Genomic DNA, 18,892 nt, shown 5'->3' on the forward strand with positions numbered 1-18,892 from the left:
CATAGACCATTTATGAGAGCAAATGTGATAGAAATAACTGTGGACTTGAGATGGTCTAATTGCTACTATTGACACCAAATTTGTTTTCAAATTTTCTGGCAGTTAAGGCAAAAAAGAAAACATGTTGAATTACGTGATTTATATTATGGCTGAAAACAGCTTTCACATTTGTCTGCAGAGAAAATTGGTATTTTGAGCTAATTTCAACCAGTAATTTAACACATACATCCTTGGGATAACACAGTTGAAAACATCTTCACCACAGTTTCGCAGAAGCCATAGTCCATAGTTGTTCATTCACTCACTCACTCATTCATGTGTTTAATTAGCTACTTGCTTTTAAGGGCTAACTATATGCTAGATATGATGTTAAGTTCTGGGAATATGTTGATCAATAAGACATTCTTCTCAAGGAGCTCACAGCAATGAGGAGGAAATGCTCATGAAAACCAACATTTCAGAGTGTGAGAGCCCAGAGTGAATAAATCATTTGTACATGTTATTGGGACACAAAGGAGGAGTCATGGGGCATCAGGGAAGATTGAGTAGTCTTGATCAGATAGATGAGCAGTGAGAACGCATTCCAAGAGGAAGAACTGCAGGATAAGAGCCAGGGAAGGGAAAGTGCACGGCACTTCAGGAGACTTGCAAATCTCTCTCCTAAATTGGAGGGTGGGGTTCATATGGGGATTCTGGATTAGTGATATATTGTAGGGATCAGATTCCCAAGGGTCAGGCCAAAAAATTGAGACTTCATAAGAAAGTGATGGGAATCACCTTTGTATTTTAGGTAGTGGAGTCACATGATCAGTTTTGTGTTTTAGAAAGATCACTCTAGCTACATGGTGGAAGGGAGACAGACTGTGAGGTCACTTACGAGGCTATTGGTGTAATTGACTTCTTAAGTGTTGAGGGTCTGAGGGGAAACAATGATAATGGGAGAAAGAGGCCAGATTTGAAAGCTATTTAGGAGACTGACAGTGTTAATGACTGCAGGGAAGGAGAAGAGGAAAGAACTAAGGAACGTTTCCTGGCTTAGGTGGCCGCGTGGCATGCAATTTATGGAGATCAAGCACCATGGAGGAGAATTCGGTTTTTGGGTGGGGAGCGAAGGGTGGAGATGGTGAAGAGGAGTTTAGTTGACACCTACAGGACGTTGAGTGGAGAATTCCAGTAGAGCATTGAGGTCTGAGCTGGAGGCAGTAGATTTGTAACTAACCAGCATGTAGATGGTAGTACTGATGGCAATGTATATTAGTGAGATAAGAGCATATAAATTGAAGAGAGGCCGCAGTTTAGACTCTAAGAAACACACTAAAAAGGCTTGCAGAGGATACGAGCTTATGAAGGAAACAGAAGCACAGTAAGAGTAAACTAGAAGTATCCAGGGAAATGGAAGTGATCCGTAGGATAACGCTACCACCTAGTAATAGAATTTGGGACAGAGACAGAAAGTGCACATCAAACTGTCTCTGTAAAAGATAAATTGTGTCAGATGGGACTTGATAGGTGCTGAGTCTTTGGCTACTGGACTGAATTCTCTTACTAGGAGCCTATAGATATTATTTAATGGACAGATGATTTAGATATCTGATATGTTTCAAAAGTTTGACATCCAAACATATCTCCACACACTTAAGCCCAGTGGTGAATGCAGAATAACTTTCCTGAAAAATCTTGAAAATATTTAAGCACTTGCATAGTGAAAGGTGAAGATGACAATGTCCTGGGCTATGAAACATGGACGAGGAATTTTAGCTTAAAAAATTTAAGACCAATCTGTACCAATTAAACACTTCAGTGACTAGAAGCTATGGATGCTCAGTGGAATGGATGATCTTAAATAAAACTGTATTGTGAAGGTCTTGCCAGAATGAATTAAATACACATAAGAGCGCTATATGAGAGAATGCCATCTCATGATGATTAGGGTTGTTTGATATTTACCTATTTAAACATGACAGTGATAGTTTGCATATGATTGGTACTTAATTCTCTTTGTGAGTTGTATTGGAATACATGGCCGACTATTTATTTAAGACCTTTCCTAGTTAGAAAGAACATAAGTAGATCAAGTTTTACTGAACCTGTCTTGTTCTCCCATATCTATGGGTCCGCAGGATCTGTGGTAACTTAAGAAAACAGGCCTCTTTGATTTGCACATTCAGAGAAGCTATCCTGGCTTCTCTCTGGAGATCACAAAATACACTCTATGTGGCCTGACTCCCGACTGAATGAAACGAGCAAAATTTCCCAGGGATTGTGTAGGTCCCAATATTACAGTATTTTCTTCAGTTATACATCTCTCTTTGTTCCCTACTCACATCTCAAAGGGGAGAGGAGGTGTTTATTTTGTGTCTTTCTGGAACCTTATCGAATTTCTGACACTCCTGAATGCAGCATTACTAACTGCATCAGAGTTCTCAACCATTTAAATTCCTTGGTGTCCCATAAATTTCAAGTCTTATGTGTATTTTTCCCAGTTTTCAGATCCCTATGTAAAATCTCAAACTGCATATTTTAAAATATAACACTAAAGGGAATTTCAGGTTCCTATCGAGAGGCCAATGAGCACCGTAAACAAGGAAAAAAGAGGAATGTTTTAGAACTAAGGAAGGTCATTTTGTGAACATAGCCATTTGGCTTCCTGCAGATAGGAAATAATGAAAGAGGGATAAGGGGATTTTAAAATTTTCTGTAATCAGAATTATTTTAAAAATAGCAAGCATCCCTGCATGGTTGACATGAGGCCTCTAATATTAGCATCAACAATACAGATCAAATGCTTGTCTTTTGTTTGCTCTAGCAGATCTTATTTAGTTACTTCTCAGTGCACCTGAGCATTTTGAATTGTATTGAACTATCTTGTATAATACTATAATAATAGTATTTCAATTAAATAGCATTATTAAACTATTCCTTGCTACTCAAAGTGTGTTCCAAGAGCCAGTGGCATTGGTGTTGGAGGGGAACTTGTGAAATTGCAGAATCTCAGCTCCAACCTAGATTGACTGAATGACTGTACACATCTTAACATGATCCCCAGATGACTTGTTTGTGCATTAATATTTGAGAAGCACTGGCTTAGATGAGTATAACCTTAGAACTATCTAAAATGATGTTTTGGTCAATAAAATTATATTGAAAACAGCTATTGTGGCTCAGAGTACTTAATAGAATCCCCTTTCACACTAGGAATTCCTTGTATTTCAATAAATGAAATGATTGGCAGTGATGAATTATTACCGTTAAAAAAAGAAAATCACGATTTTTTTTCATTTTTCAACCGTCTTTTTCCCCTAAATTTATTTTTGTTTTAGAGCTGAAATAAAGACCCATAAGTGAAAATAATACATTTAAAAAAATCTGTTTGGTAAAATTGATTAAATAAATAAACTAATTCCATTGTCTATAGTGGAAATTTCCTCAATATGAGAGAAATCTAAATGATGGGCAACATATCCTGTGTACAAATTCCTTACATCAATAAAAAAACCCTACCTTATTAACATTTGCATTATAGAAATAAAGATCTGAGTGGAAAACTAAAAGGAAGTTTGAATAGTTTGATATCTTTTTAAGAAAAAAAAGACTTTAAGCATATGGCTGCCATTAGCATGATGGTTAGTAAATAAAATGGTAGTTAATCTGAAACTTGTAAAAATATATAGCAAAGAAACCTAGATATATAAGCTTCATTGAGGGTAGACCTGGTTAAGAAATTATAGATTATAATACCATATTAGTAAACTTGTGGTCATTTTTGATCTTTACTTTCCCTGACACCTTTCCTCCAATTCATGTGCAAGTTCTGTTGGCTCCACCCCTAAAGTACATTTGAGTTAGCCCATTTTTATCTGCACCAGTAACTGTATTCCAAACCATCGCTGTCCAAAAGGTCTTCCCCTTAGCAGCCAGTCATCTTTTAAAAACCCTAAAATAAGCCCATGTTACTGCTCTGCTTAAAAATCCTTCATTGGTTTTTCATTGTTTTTATATCATTTTACAAATTTCCTAGCACATCAGTAAGGCCTAGCGTGGTTTTCGCAATCTGTCTCGTGCCACACTCCTTGCTTGTTCACCTCACTCCATGCCTCTAGGTGTCTCTTAGTTCTTAAAGCCTAACTCCCTCTTCTCACCCTCATTTTCCTAAGTCAGGTTTCAGCTTTAATGTCACCTTCAGAGAAGAACTTCCTGATTGTTTTATCTGAAGTCTAGCTCCCCTGTGGTTCTCTATTTTAACTCCCTGTTTATGTCATTGAGAGCATATTACAATTTAATTTCATAAATTTTATACATTTTGTGTCTTTACTTGCTTATTGCTTGTCATCCTAAAAGAATGTATGTCAAATGTGGGCATACCATGACTGTCTCCCTCACCATTGCTTGTTGGGTGCCTCGCACAAAGCAAAGCAGGCATATCACTACGTGTTCATTTAATAGACAAAATGACTTTAAAACAAATACCAAAAAGTGCATACGTTTAATTTTTATCGCTTCCTTGATCCTCTTTGGTTCCCAATTCATTATGCAAGTGATTAATTTCAAACAAATCCTTTTAAAGTTATTATTAGAAAAAAGTATTAAACATGACACTGTACTCTTTCAAGGAATGCTAAACATTGGAAACAAAGTTACTATGCCAGGATGATATTTTATTGGAATGTTTTGTTGACATTTGTGTCAAGAAAACCAGTTGGGGCTGCTGTCCTAGTCATTTGTCTCAATCTTTGTGTTACCTTGTGATTGATTTTAAGAAAGTGATGTGTGTTAGTTGCCTTATTTACTACTTTAATCTGTCAATATGGCATATAAACCATATTTCAGGGCAATAAATGCACAAAACGAGAAGGCCAAACTCTCTGAGACTAAGAGTCTTAAGGAGTTATGAGTCTGAGAGAATGTGCTCTTACACATTTCAGGTAATTCTAATGTATTTATCAAAACTAGACACCTCAGAACTTTAGAACTGAGACATCAGATCAGGAAAGAAACCAGGTAGTCCAGCCAGGCTGGAGGTGCTCAGGTGATGGATTGAAGGACATGAGTTAAGGAGAGTGGGTAGTATTGTGTATAAGAGAACAATTTGGGCACCATAATCAAACATTAGTCATATTTGTAGAATTCCATACATCAGGATGAAAGGTGAAAACTATCTGCTAAAATGCTTTACTTCAAGTATACCTGATGTGGGGATACCTGAAGAGTCTGGATGATTGAATGTACATATTTTAAGTCTGAATGTTTAGGCCTTGTATTCATCTCCTAGGGCTGCCATAACAAAGTGCCATAAGCTGGGTTGCCTAAATGACGGAAATTTATTGTCTCAAAGTCTGGAGGCAAAAAGTCCAAGATCAATGTATCTGTAGGGTTGATTTGTTCTGAGGGCTGTAAGGAAAGGACCTGTTCCAGCCTCTTGCTTTGTAGATGGCCCTTTTCTTCCTTTATCTTCACATTGTCCTCCCTCTATACATGTCTGTGTCCAACTTTCCCTTCTGATAAAGACAGCAGTCATATTGGATCAGAGCCTACCCTAATGACTTTATCTTAATCCGATTACCTCTGAGAGACAGATCTCTGAATAAGGTCACATTCTGAGGTTAGGACTGCCACACAGAAAATTTGGGAAAACACAATTCAACCCATTGAAGACCTTTATAATTAATTTAATTATGTGGCATTTTATAATATAGAAAATAAATTACATACATCAAAAATATTTGCTTCATGTGGTTATAAACTACATAGCATGTCTGAAAAATCAAAGAAAGTGACTGCATTTATAAAAGAACAATTTGGGCCCCACAATCAAACATTAGTCATATATATTTGTAGGATTATAGAGCACGTGCTATATATACACAATAGTCTACGATTCATAAGCAAACTCTAATAACACTCTTTCTTTAAAATAAAGAAGTTAATTAGTATCACTCTCTAAATTGGAATTTGTCTTTGAGCAGTTGTCCAGCCTTCGCTGGAGTCTGTGACAAGCACCCTTTTGGGTTAGAAGTTTGGCATTAATTACCTAAAACAACACCAGAGGACACATTTTCTGCAGAAGGAGCTCTATGTGCTAATGAAGCTTGGAGTTCACTGGGAATTGCTTTTAATGTTTCTCCTGCTTTCTCACTAATGAGATCTAAATTATAGGAATGATAGATGTTTTTCCCCTGACCCATTATTTAAAAGCCAGATCACATTTTAATTTCACATCAAATTGCCCATAAAATATTAAATAAGGTAAATGTAACACAATTATCTAAGTTAGGAAATGTGCTAATTTTTTAAAATATATATACTCTTAACTGGGTCTTGTGAAGAACCTCTGCAAAATCCATCTTTTTCTATCTCTGAAATGGTGCTGTGTTTGTATGGCTAAGAAGAGGGCATTGCAATTCAATAATTGTGGTCTCTTGGAGTGATAAGAAATAAACAAAAACTTACGTTCACACATCTATCTCATCATTGTTGTGGTTTTCCTAATTTTTTCCCCTGTGGACAAAAATAATGCTAATGCTCACCTTCAGGAAAAGGTTACTCTGCCACTTCTCTGGCCTTTAGTGATGAAGCCTGTGATGTGGAGTCCATATAATGGTCTCATTTCCTGATATCTCTTGTCTTTTTCATGCTCCTCTTGCCAATACCCCATGTTTTGTTTGTTTTCCCCAAAGTGAGTGGATGCACGTTCTGCCTGATGTGCTCATTATTGCCAGCTATGCCTCCTTCGACTGACAGCTGAGATGTAGCAAGCTGGTTTGGATTCATATGCTTCAGTAGCCATTGTACCACTGGCCCTAGCCTGACAGGTGGAGCAAATGGGGTAGTACTGTGATCTGACTACCTGGAACCACAAATTTAGGTTTACTCGAATGAAATTGGTTTTGATTTGCAGTTGAAGAAGGTTCCAGAAATGTCAGCCATGCATTTCTTTCCTGTGGTCATTAGCTACGTTGTAATATTTCTAGGGAGAATTTTATTTAAGTCCAATCTTGTTGGATCAGAGTGGCAATAGTAAAAACCCAGGTTAAATAGTTTTTTTTTTCCTACAAAAGTACATTCTTAATGGATATAATTATCTTACCTAATAATAGACAAACATGTAAATTGACCGTCCCTCCGCTTCGCTCACCAGCCAATCAGAAGAGTATGCAAATTAACCCAACAAAGATGGCGGTTAATTTGCATACATAGGCGTGAAGCAGTGGAGCGAAGACTGAAGGCTCCGGCTGGAGCAGCGAAGGCGTGGGTCCTGGGTGCCGGAGGAAAACCGGTGCTGGCAGCCAGGGGAAGGGAAGGCCTATTGCACGAATCTCTTCATGCAATGGGCCTCTAGTATTAAATATTTGTCATGACTCAGCAGTTGATTTGACTTTTTTTAGAAGAAATGACGCATTAAACACCTGGGCATATTTTCTTAAAACTACTCTTTCCTAACAGACAGTTCCCTTTCCTTACTCTGTCTAAGAATCAGTTGCATTCTTGAAACTGTTTTGGGAGTAAGGTAAGGACTTAAACTTAGATATACATGTGTGTAGAGTTGAGCAAGTCCACATCCTCTCATTTCCATATTTTGTACTTCTACTAAAAGGTATTGAGATCTATATACCAAATATGTAAGCTTCTCTTACATATTTATGGGGATCTGCTGAGCTGGTAACGTTCATACTCTGGCTAATTTCTAGGGGAAAATAACCCACAGAGTTTTAGACCTCACTCCAGAGCCGTTTTATGAGTACTTTTGGGGTAGAGCCTGGTAATAGCAGTTTTTATAAAAGCACCAGGTTTGGGAACCTCCGTCCTGGGCTGGCTGAGTGTCAATACCCATTTGGTACCATGAACTCCCTTTGACTTTTCCAAATAATCTATAGTGAAGTTGACAGAAAGCTCTGATAAAAACTCAGTATTAATAGTAAGTTACTCATAAAATAATCTGCTGGAAGTTTTACAGTGTAATTGACAATATAAGCTATATATTTTGTTCCATTTTTATGTCTTTGAAGTTTGGTATGTCTTGCATTAAAACTACCTTTATACAAAATTTTTATTCCCTAAATTCCATACTTAAACAAGTTTCTTTTCACCTTGTAAAAAATTCCTGATTTAAAAAATTGTTTAAAATATAATGGACACCAAAAGAAAATTAGAACTAAGATGGAATGTGTAAAACTTCACTTTTGATGGCATCAAATTATTCTCTTTTGAATGGATAAGTAAGAGTTTAATTACTATTTAGAAAGCAAATCATACATCTTATTACTTTCAGTTTATCATATACTAGAAATATATCACCTACTGTTAGAGCCAACAAGCTGCACTTTAGCTGTCTGATTAAGCAGCCTCCATTGATTTGTGTGTTTTTAACAAGCCCAGTATTTTGTCTAAATGTCTCATATAATGGTTTAGTAAATTTACTTTATCTCTTTTTCTATCCTTCAATACAATGCTTGTTTTTAGAATTTATCTTTAGTTATCTATCTCCTAGGTCCAGAACATCTTGCTTAAAAAATCAGGAATTGTTTTATATTCATTTCTTAAATAAGACTCTGACTTTTGGCATTTCTAGGGGAAGAATTAATTATGTTATAAAAAAGCTGGAAATAATCTGATACAGAAACTGGTGTTTATACGTGTGTGAGAATGTGTGAGTGTGTATTTCAAGGGCTTATTTCCATTAGAAAATGTATGTGGGAAATATGTATGTTAAAGTACCAAGTTTGGATCTGTTTACCTTTGACTTATTCTGAATTTCCCAAGGTTCCCAGTTAGTTTAAATGTACTCGTAGAGCATGGCTGAATGAAATGATAGGATAATACCTTTCTAAGCAACACAACATGATTCTATGGACTGACTCAGGTTTGGGATTCTGATTTCTTATTTTTGTAGGCTCAAATGTCCCTATTTACCTGTTGTATATCTCTATGAATTATTTTTTGGTCTTTATGCAAATCTTGCATGCTAGCCATTTTATTTAGAATTTATTTACTAGCTAAATACTAAGTACTACCCACTCTAATGACAAAATATTCAAGTGAACTCGGGGTAACGTTTGGAATTCAGCTTGCCTATCATGAATCACTAGAGGCCTGGTGCACAAAAATTTGTGCACTCAGGGGGGTCCCTCAGCCTGGCCTGTGCCCTCTCGCAGTCTGGGACCCCATGGGGGATGACCACCTGCTGGTTTAGGCCCGCTCCCTGGGGAATTGGGCCTAAGCTGGCAGTCAGACATCACTCTGGCAGCCCGGGAGCCCTTGGGGGATGTCCACTTGCCAGCGGGGAGCAGGCCTAAGCTGCAGTCGGACATCCTTAGCACTGCTGAGGAGGTGGGAGAGGCTCATACCACCACCGCTGTACTGAGAGCCATCAGCCTGGCTTGTGGCTGAGCAGAGCTCCCCTTGTGGGAGCGCACTGACCATCAGGGGGTAGCTCCTGCATTGAGCGTCTGCCCCCTGGTGGTCAGTGTGTGTCATAGTGACCAGTCATTCCCAGTCGTTCTGCTGTTAGGGTCAGTTTGCATATTACCCTTTTATTATATAGGACTAGGGGCCTGGTGCACGAAATTCGTGCACTGGGTGTGTGTGTGGGGGGGAGAGTGTCCCTCAGCCCAGCCTGCCCCCTCTCACATACTGGGAGCCCTCAGGCGTTGACCCCCATCACCCTCCGATCGCCTGATCCGCCCCTTGCCCAGGCCTGACGCCTCCGCCAGAGGTGTCAGGCTTGGACAGGGGACCCCCATCTCCCCCCGATCACTGGCTCTGGCCCCCGCCCAGGCCTGAGGCCTCTGGCCCAGGAATCATGCCTGGGCAGGGGACCCCCATCTCCCTCTGATTGCTTGCTCCACCCCCCGCCCAAGCCTGATGCCTCTGACCCAGGCTTCAGGCCCGGGCAAGGGGACCATCATATCCCCCCAATCCCCGACTCCGCCCCCCACCCAGGCCTGATGCCTCAGCCAGAGGAGTTGACCCTCATCACCCTCCGATCACCAATCACCGGATCGGCCCCTTGACTAGGCCTGAGGGCTCCAGCAGAGGTGTCAGGCTTGGGCAGGGGACCCCCAGCTCCCCGCGGTTGCAGGCTCCGTCCCTGCCCAGGCCTAACTCCTCTGGCCTAAGCGTCCGGCCCGGGCAGCGGGGACCTGCGGTGGCAGCGGGGGGCGCTGCGATCGTGGGCTTCGCTTTAGGCCCAGGCAAGGGACCCCTAGCTCCTGGGACTGCCAGCTTCGACCTTGCCCAGCTCCCATCGCTGGCTCCACCCCTACTTCCTGCTATCACTGGCCAGGGCAGCAAAGGCGCCTGATTCTCCGATCATGGCTGGGGGGCAGGGCCCCAGGGCCGCCTTTGCCCTGCCCCCCACCTCTTAGCTCCCCCCTGGGTTTCCGATCACTGTCAGTGGCAGGGGGCTCTTCCTGCTTTCCCTTTCGCCTCCCTGCATTGTGCCTACATATGCAAACTAGCCGCCATCTTGTTGGCAGTTAACTGCCAATCTTAGTTGGCAGTTAATTTGCATATAGCCCTGATTAGCCAATGAAAACGGTATCGCTGTACGCCAATTACCATTTTTCTCTTTTATTAGTGTAGATGTTTTAGTATTTTACCAGTGCACTTCAAGATTTTGCCAACAAAAATCCATTGTTTTTCAAAAGGCTATAATTCTTGGTTATATAACTGAAGTGTCCACTCCCCTCTTTTTCAGCTTAGGGTACTTTAGTATCCTAGGTTAAACCCCTAAGCGTAAGTATGGCAGCCTAGCACTGCTAGCTACTAGGCATCCAGCAGGTTATTGGAGGAGGAATTTTTAAAGGATAATGGGAGGGAGTATGGAACATGTAGATAGAGGTAGATTTCTATTCTCACTCATCAGCCAGAGGGAAGGGGCAGTGACCCAGGGCTTATGAAGTTTCCATTCCTGCAAAGACTAACAATTGAGAGAGCAATGTCCTGGTCAAGCACAGCTCTGGGGCATGCTAAAAGGGCGTCTGTTGATGCTCTTTCTCTCAGCCCATTGGGCCCCATGGGATATCTGAGAATTCTTTACAGTTAGGATTTAAAGTGGAAAAGCCTTTGGGTCCTATTCCCCTCTTCACAGTACCATTAAGTCTTTCCTGGGTTTCTCACTTTTTCTCTTTTTAAAATTGTATCCCCTTTATTTTTCCACAATAATCCATAAGGAAATTCCCAATAACCCATTAGACTTAGAACCCAAGCAACAATAAAAAATTGGTTTATTCTCTCCTGGAGGGTAAGTAGGATGCAAGATTTAAAACGACAATGCTGGATCTTGTAGGATATTTCATTGAGGATGGAATGAGAATAGCTACATTTGAGATTAGTCAGTTGGCTTGTTACCTTAACATCTACAATGACAACAACAGCTAAAAGGCAAAAAACAATCCGGATTTCATAAAAAATAGAGGATGAGTATTCTACTCTCTGCAGGATTTAAATGAGGGATACACAGAGCAATGAAAAATTATCTGAATAGCCATTGCAATACGAAAGAAATTACTAAAATAAGTACTAGTAAATTATAATAGCTAGACATAAAGTCCACTTACATTTATTGTGCATTCAGATAGTTGTCGTTAACATCTATCTGCCTTTATTATTATCATTACTTAGTATACGAAAAAAAAAAAGAACAAGTAAAAGGAGAGAAAAAGAGATAATCATTTCTACCCAATGGTACATCTAGATTCTAGAAGATTCCTTCTTTTTATCTCAGAAAATAGAGTGCAGATTTTCTTGATTTGTCCTCAATAAGCCACCAACAATAAAATTGGAAGAGAGACAAATTAGCTCTAAACACCCACAACCCGTTCTGGGTGGAGTATAAATGGTTAATCGTGACTCCCTTTAAACACAAATTTTTATCTGACTCTTGGATGTGATTTAAGATACCAATGCGTTATATAGTCTTATTCTGTCTACATGATTGGACTACACAGAAAAAGTGAAAATAAGAAGGGGGAACGAGATATATTCTTGACCTGTATCCTGGGGTGAATAAAATCGCACTTTAATACTACATGTTTTATGCAGCTTCTCAAATCTCAAACCATAGTCACAATAGTAATAGTTGACTCTGTATGTTCTCATTAGAATTCTACCAAATATCTGGCTGGGTAGCTGCCCTCGCCAAGTGGAACACGTAACCATCAAACTGAAGCATGAATTGGGGATTACAGCTGTAATGAATTTCCAGACTGAATGGGATATTGTACAGAATTCCTCAGGCTGTAATCGCTACCCAGAACCCATGACTCCAGATACTATGATTAAGCTATACAAGGAAGAAGGCTTGGTCTACATCTGGATGCCAACTCCAGATATGAGCACTGAAGGTAAGCATCAGAATCATGTTGGCTCCTTGTGAAATGTGTTTCAGAGAAGCCCTTGCCTGTCTGTCTGTCTATCATCTATCTATCTATCTATCTATCTATCTATCTATCATCTATCCATCTGCTAGCCTACCTTTCTGTCTATAATTGATTGACCTAAATATGAATAATAGAAATGGAATAAAGAAAAGGGTTTAGGTTTAACATTTAATATGTATTTTTTGATAACTTGGTTGATACTCTTTTTAGCATGGGTCTTTGATTTGTTTATTCATTAAACATGTATTTATTGCATATCTACTGTGTATGCGGTACTGGTGACTGAGAATACAACAGCAAAAAGAGGCAGGACAACTCCTGCCCTCATAGGACTTATAATCCTATTAAATGACTACAAATAGAAATTAAAACGGATGTGGTTTTTTTGTTGTTGTTAGGAAGATACACGGATAGAGCTATGAGAGTATGCACAGACAGTCAGACTCAGGAAGGGCAGTCAGGGAAGGATCCAGGGAAGCAGTGTTTGAACTAAGATCTGAAGAGAGGCCTGGGGTCAGCAGTGAGGCTCCCAGGCAGAGGGAGCAGCTGTCGAAGAATCCCTGTTGCAGAAGAGCATAGAGGGTTGTAGGAACTGAAAATAGGCTCGTGGGCTGCAGATCAGAGGGTGAGGGAAGTGAGTCTTGGGGGATTTGGGAATAATAAGGACTTGAGACTTTTCCCTAAAGTGGTGAGAAGCAGTGCAAAAAAACTGGCTGGGAGTTGCCCAAGTAATCATTTTCTTTTCCTCTAGAAGTGCACTTTGATTGCAAAGTAGAGAATGGATTGGGTGGGCCCAGAGTGAATCCGGGACACCAGTTAGGCGGTAACTGCAACATTAAAGTGGGAGAGAATGAGAAGGATAACGAAATTCAGGGAAGGATTGTGATCATGAGGCTGCATTTATTGCTCAAGTACTGGCTGAGCCTGTCTTTGTGAAGAGACAATTATGATGTGACACGAGTGCTGCTGGGGAAACAGACATAGTTTTGATGAAATGGTAAGGAGCAAGAAGACATGGTCAAGACTACAGAACAGAAGTAATGTGATGAGAGGCATAAGTGATGTGCTCCAGGAGAGCTATGGTGTGAAGAACAGGCAGGCAGGTGACATGAATGACTTGTCATTTCAGGTGGAAGAAAGCATAGGCCAAGGCACAGAGGTTTTAGAGGAATGGTCTATATTTCAGCCTGGTGGGAGAGGAGGATCCTTGTAGAAAAGGAATGGAGCTATTTGAAGCCAAGAGAACCGAGTTACACTAGTAACGTGAACTAGATGTCAGCAGGGGGCAGCAGAGGGTTGTGAAAATGGCACAGGCTAAGGGAGTTTGGTCAACACTATTCTGGGGAAAGAAGAAAGATCCTGATGCCTAGGGAGGAAACGTTTCTATTATCAGTCCTCTTCCCCCCAAAGTCCATATGTATCAAACACTCTTCTAAGCAATTGCATGCATTAACTCATTTAATTCTCATAACCAGAGTTGGGACAATTAGTTATCTCCATTTTGCAGAGAAGACTGAGGTACAAAAAACTTAAGTAACCCGGCCAAGATAAAGAACAGAGACACAGCTGGATTTCAGAATGGTCTGACTCAGAACATTGCTCCAGACACCATACATGCCCACATGAACTCTTTGCACACATTCTGCAGACCGCCACACTTTCAATCTGTCATTTGCATCTTTAGGTGGAATTAGGCAGAATCATGGGTTGCCAGGGAAGTAGCTAAATCTTCCCAGAGTCAAGATGTGGGTGGGGACAGAAGACCTTGAGAATCGGGTTTCCTGGCATGTGGCCACATTGGCTCTTTGAGTCTCAGGTGGTCCTGCTGGCTGAGCTGGATCCCTTTGTGGGTCTGTGTGTGAACTGAGCTATCTCTGGGGATGAGGTATAATTTTTGTTCCTTAAGGAGGGGATAGTTTGGTGACTGCTCTTGGTAACGCTGATCCAAAGAAGCTTAAGTTAGCCACATAAGCTTTGTCTTTTTTCCAAGGGAGGAAAAAAACCCCTCATTTGCACAGAAGAGCACTGGTTGAATCTAGGTCATATTTGTCCTGTCCAGCTTGTTTCTCTGGTTTCAAAACAGAAGAAATTGTTAGAGTGCCAATAGCTTCCAGAGAGCATTTGGATTTTCGCTTCTTTGATTCTGGTTTTATAGCATTGTTATCCCATTGGGATATTACGTGTGATGAGGCTCAGAGAAGTTGAAATAAGTTTCAACTTAGTCCCAAGTCCTTACGTATGTACCAAAGGATGTTATAGATAATACGAACCTTATCTATATTACATTGCAAAGGTGGAAAAGAAGGTAAACTAGACGATATACACGCATCCCATTGGCTCTTTATGAAGCCATCCCATGCTCTGATTACCTGAAGTCCCTGCTGACGCATCGGGGATTTGCATGCTCTTCCCTAAGATCCACTGTAGTTATATTTAAACCTTTTGGGGGTCTGCCTTTGTGAAGAGAGAATTGTGATGTGACACGGGTGCTGCTGGGAAGCAGAGACAGATAAGGTCATTCCCCTGTGACCGGGGCTCCCAGTCACAGCCGTGGAGCACCTTCCACGCTGACTACACGAAGTGACAGCAAATGAAAGCTCCCCTTGAAAAAGGCTAAACCCCAAGGCTACATAGAGTTTTGTTTTGTTTTTTTGTTCAGCATAACCTGGGGAATCATGGAAGGGTTAATGACCATTTTGGAGTCCCCGAGGAATTTTTGACCAAAAGTTCCATGTACGTGGCTCAAAGTATTAGCACAGTAAACATATAGATTAATTCTGCTGAATATTTCTAGAACTTCAGAGAAAAATCCATCTGAAAATGTTTTGAGCCACATACTGGTCATGCTGTCAGCGAACGCCTGAGCAAGAAGACAGTTTGTTAGGACCGACCTGTTCCAATCAATTGTGCCATCGATCCTTATCTTGTACACTTTGTCATATACAAATGGATTGGTTAGGCTTTCTCTCTCTTTTTTTTAAATAATTTGATTTGTGTTTTTCACCTAAAAAAACAGAAAGCTCCCAAATCTAGCGTCCACCAAGAAAAAACAAGTGTGCTCTTAAGATTCAGTTTTCCTTCACAGGAGAACTGCTTGTGTTCTGCCCCCTGTCAGGGCAGTGCTTGGATAACAAATGGTCTGCCTGGCCTCCCGCACGAGTTTGTGTGCTGCCGAGTCCTCAGCTACCCGTTGTCACAGTCTGAGTTCTGGCCTCTGACTCAGCACATGGCATTCAGCTCTGCCATGAGGCAACGACCCTGACCTGGGAGCCACAGGCCCTGGCTGGAGCCTCGTCACCCTGCATGGCTGTGTGATATGGGGCAGACTAGTTCCTGCATTTGGAAAATGGGGATGATAATTTCTACTTTACAGGATTATAACAGTAGAATAAGATGATGGCGATGAATGTGCTTTGAAAAGTCACCAAGTTGGGGTGTATTAGTCCCAAGTCCTTACGTTTGTACCAAAGGATGTTATAGACAATATGGTTCTTATCGATATTACATTGCAAAGGTAGAAAAGAAGATATACTAAAATAATAACAATAATATATTCAGCCATCAGTCTGCCCTGTATTGAGAAAGGAAAGATTGTGTGTATGTGCATGTGTTGGAAAGAATGAAAGATTGTGCCAGGAGTGATTCTTTCAGGGCCAGCCTTAGGTAAACCTTGGATATCATTAGGGCCCCCCACTTATTTCAGGCCCTAATGCCTCAGTCTTCCCCAGCATACCCTTGTCCCCCTTCTCACCACCTTTGCATGATTTCAGGAAGCTTTTGGTCATTTCAGAGTTGGATTAGCCTGGAAGAGGTGCAGCCTGAAGTTAGATTAGATTGTCAGATTAAGTTGGTGTTATTGGGTTCTGTTTTATTTTGTTTTAATTCATGTACTTACCTAAGGCCTTTTGAGCATCTACTGAGAGCCAAGGCCTACTGTGAGTTCCAAAAGAATGTTTCATCTTAGTTGCCAACATTTAAAATGTTGACTATTTTACATTTTAAAAATCTGCATTTCTGTCTTGCCTTTAGGTATAATTGTTTTGGGGAATGAAAACTTTTTACCAAATTAAATTCTACATGGAGCCAAAATACACAACACATAAGAATCAGGGCTCTGGTTGACATTGGGTTTGTTACGTGAGCTTTTATTCCTCGATGGGTTACATTTTAGCTAAGGCTCCCTAGAATGGTCTTCAAGAAGAGCAATGTGGGTGCATTGGGCAGAGCTGGCCCCTCTAGGATTGGTAGCAGAGGTACTCAACCCCAGGCCAGATGTGGCTCTCACACGGGTGTAGGCAGAGCATGACCAGGCGGGTGGGGGGCAGGGACAGACTGGGAGTTTGATAGATTGACAGCATGGGGGCCAGCAGGAGCTGCTAGATGGCAGCTCTTTCTACCTTTCTCCCACCATGTGCTGTTCTAAGCACTGAGCAGGCAGTAGCTCCTTTACAACCACCTCTTAGCAACAGTGAGTTTGGGACTATTATTATCCTGTTATATCTGAAAAAACTGAAGCACAAAGGTTTTCAAAAGATCATTCCGTCATGGCCACTCAAACCCAGCCAGCCAGATGCCAAAGCCTCTGGTCTTAAGCTGTCCTTGCCTCATCTGCCTCTGGGAAGAGTGCTGTAAACAACTGACTGCATGGCAGGCCCACCCAGATCTAACCGCAGAGCAGAGCACAGAGCTGTACATCAATCAAAGCTATGGCTCAGTTTGGACTCTGAGAAATCCCAAGACATGTAGGAGCTGGCGTGCCTCCAATTTAGATGCCTTTAGGGACCAGGTAGCCAGCACGAAGAGAGACGGGGCCCCCCGGAATTGCAGAGTATACCCTGCCTAAAGGAATTCCAGTTAAAACATCTCCAAACTGCTCTTTAGATCCCCATAGTAAGAGGGATTAGTAGAGCACCAGCAACAAAATTAGATATTGTCCTGGTTTCATGTATGTTTTCTGCTCCTGTCTCCCAGCTGGAAGCTAAGGTAGGCCCCCTGGATAGAGTGGTAACTGAGGGGGCCTTCAGGCCATGACCAGGTCTTTGGTAATGTCTGCCCTTCTCAGGTGCTGATGCCTGACTACAGTGTGTTGTGTTGGACTTTTAGGACTTGCATTATAAGGGTGTAGCTAAGGAGGGAAGTCTGAGTGACTCTCCTGGGAGACTTCTCTGCCCCGGTGCAATCTGCAGTAAAATCGTTTCCCACCTCTCCAGTCCTCCAGTGGGCTGGCAGTGTGAGAGAGCCCTCAGAGGACATCACATGTTGTGTCTCTATGGTTGAGGACAGAGAGTAACTGGAGAGGTCAAATCATAGGTATGAAGCTGTATTTCCATGAACTCCGTATTTCCCTCTTTCATCCATTTTTGAAGTAATTTCCACTGACCTTCTTCTACCCGTCCCCCAAATCCACGAAATATCTTTCACTGAGAACCTGTAAGCAGAAGAAACTGCAGCATCCAGGAGTGTGGTGATTTTAGGGGGATCTCTTACAACAGGCCTCGGCAGAGCATACATACCCTCTCTCCATGGCAAAGAAGACATCTAAATCATCTTGTAATCGAAAAGGTAGTCATGAAGCTGCAATAACTATAATCATAATTGCCCAGGAAAGGAAAAACTGAATTAGTTTTAATGCACACTGCACGATGAGAGAATAAATGAACAATTTATCCAATATCCCACGTTTATCAGTTAATAAGTTAGTCATTTCATTGGACAAATGGAAACTTGCACATGTAGAATGAGTAAGGTTGACTTCTTTAATCGGGATGGACTAATTCTGTTTTACATTTACCTGGAAGATCCTTTTGGATGAAAGGAAATTGAGGTGACAGGACCTGTCAGGTCCTCTTTGAAATCCTCTAAACCTCTGCTGGATGTAAGCTAACAGAAGATATAAAAACCACTCTTCTGACTACAGGCAACGGTGAACCTTTTTTTAGGGGAAATAGGTGTAGACGCAGAAGTCTCTCAAAGGAGCAGCCAAATCAAGTGACAGAGCTGCCCATTGCCTCTGCAGGGACCCTCCATTCCATTATTAGCAGGATTTGATAGTGTCTCACCTTTTCCTTCAAAGAAAGGAATGAAGCAGGCTGTGTTATCCCTGCCTCATCGGGCAGGGCGCTGTGACTTCATGGGGTGCTGGAGGAGTTATTGACGGCGCTGTTGGGGTTTCATTATTTACATGTCTGTGCTGTGCTTTCTCCACCCCAGGCCGGGTACAGATGCTGCCCCAGGCGGTCTGTCTCCTGCATGCGCTGCTGGAGAATGGGCACACCGTGTACGTTCACTGCAACGCCGGGGTCGGCCGGTCCACGGCGGCCGTGTGCGGCTGGCTCCACTACGTGTTGGGCTGGAAGCTGAGGAAGGTGCAGTACTTCCTTGTGGCCAAAAGGCCAGCGGTCTACATTGATGAAGACGCATTGGCCCGGGCACAAGAAGATTTTTTTCAGAAATTTGGGAAGGTGCGTTCTTCCATATGCAGTGTGTAGGTGGCCCATCTACTCCCCCCCCCCCCC

The 18,892-nt window shown here is 41.6% G+C and overlaps 1 protein-coding gene across 3 annotated transcripts in view; it reads left to right on the forward strand.

Moving 5' to 3' along the window:
* EPM2A (EPM2A glucan phosphatase, laforin) overlaps nt 1-18,892 on the forward strand; it is a gene marked incomplete at both ends in the record, with an annotated part of 290,693 nt that overhangs the window by 37,021 nt on the left and 234,780 nt on the right. For 2 of the 3 annotated variants that reach the window (XR_013996164.1, XM_081094313.1), the window contains 2 exons: nt 12,100-12,341; nt 18,588-18,838. Coding sequence is in view for 2 of the 3 variants with exons in the window: in XM_081094313.1 (XP_080950439.1) it covers nt 12,100-12,341; nt 18,588-18,838 (493 nt within the window). Of the gene's footprint in view, nt 1-12,099; nt 12,342-18,587; nt 18,839-18,892 lie in introns of those variants that run through there. The other variant, XM_081094314.1, reaches the window with a different exon arrangement.

The sequence above is a fragment of the Myotis nattereri genome, assembly GCF_964212035.1.
Source record: "Myotis nattereri genome assembly, chromosome: 6".
NCBI lineage: Eukaryota > Metazoa > Chordata > Mammalia > Chiroptera > Vespertilionidae > Myotis > Myotis nattereri.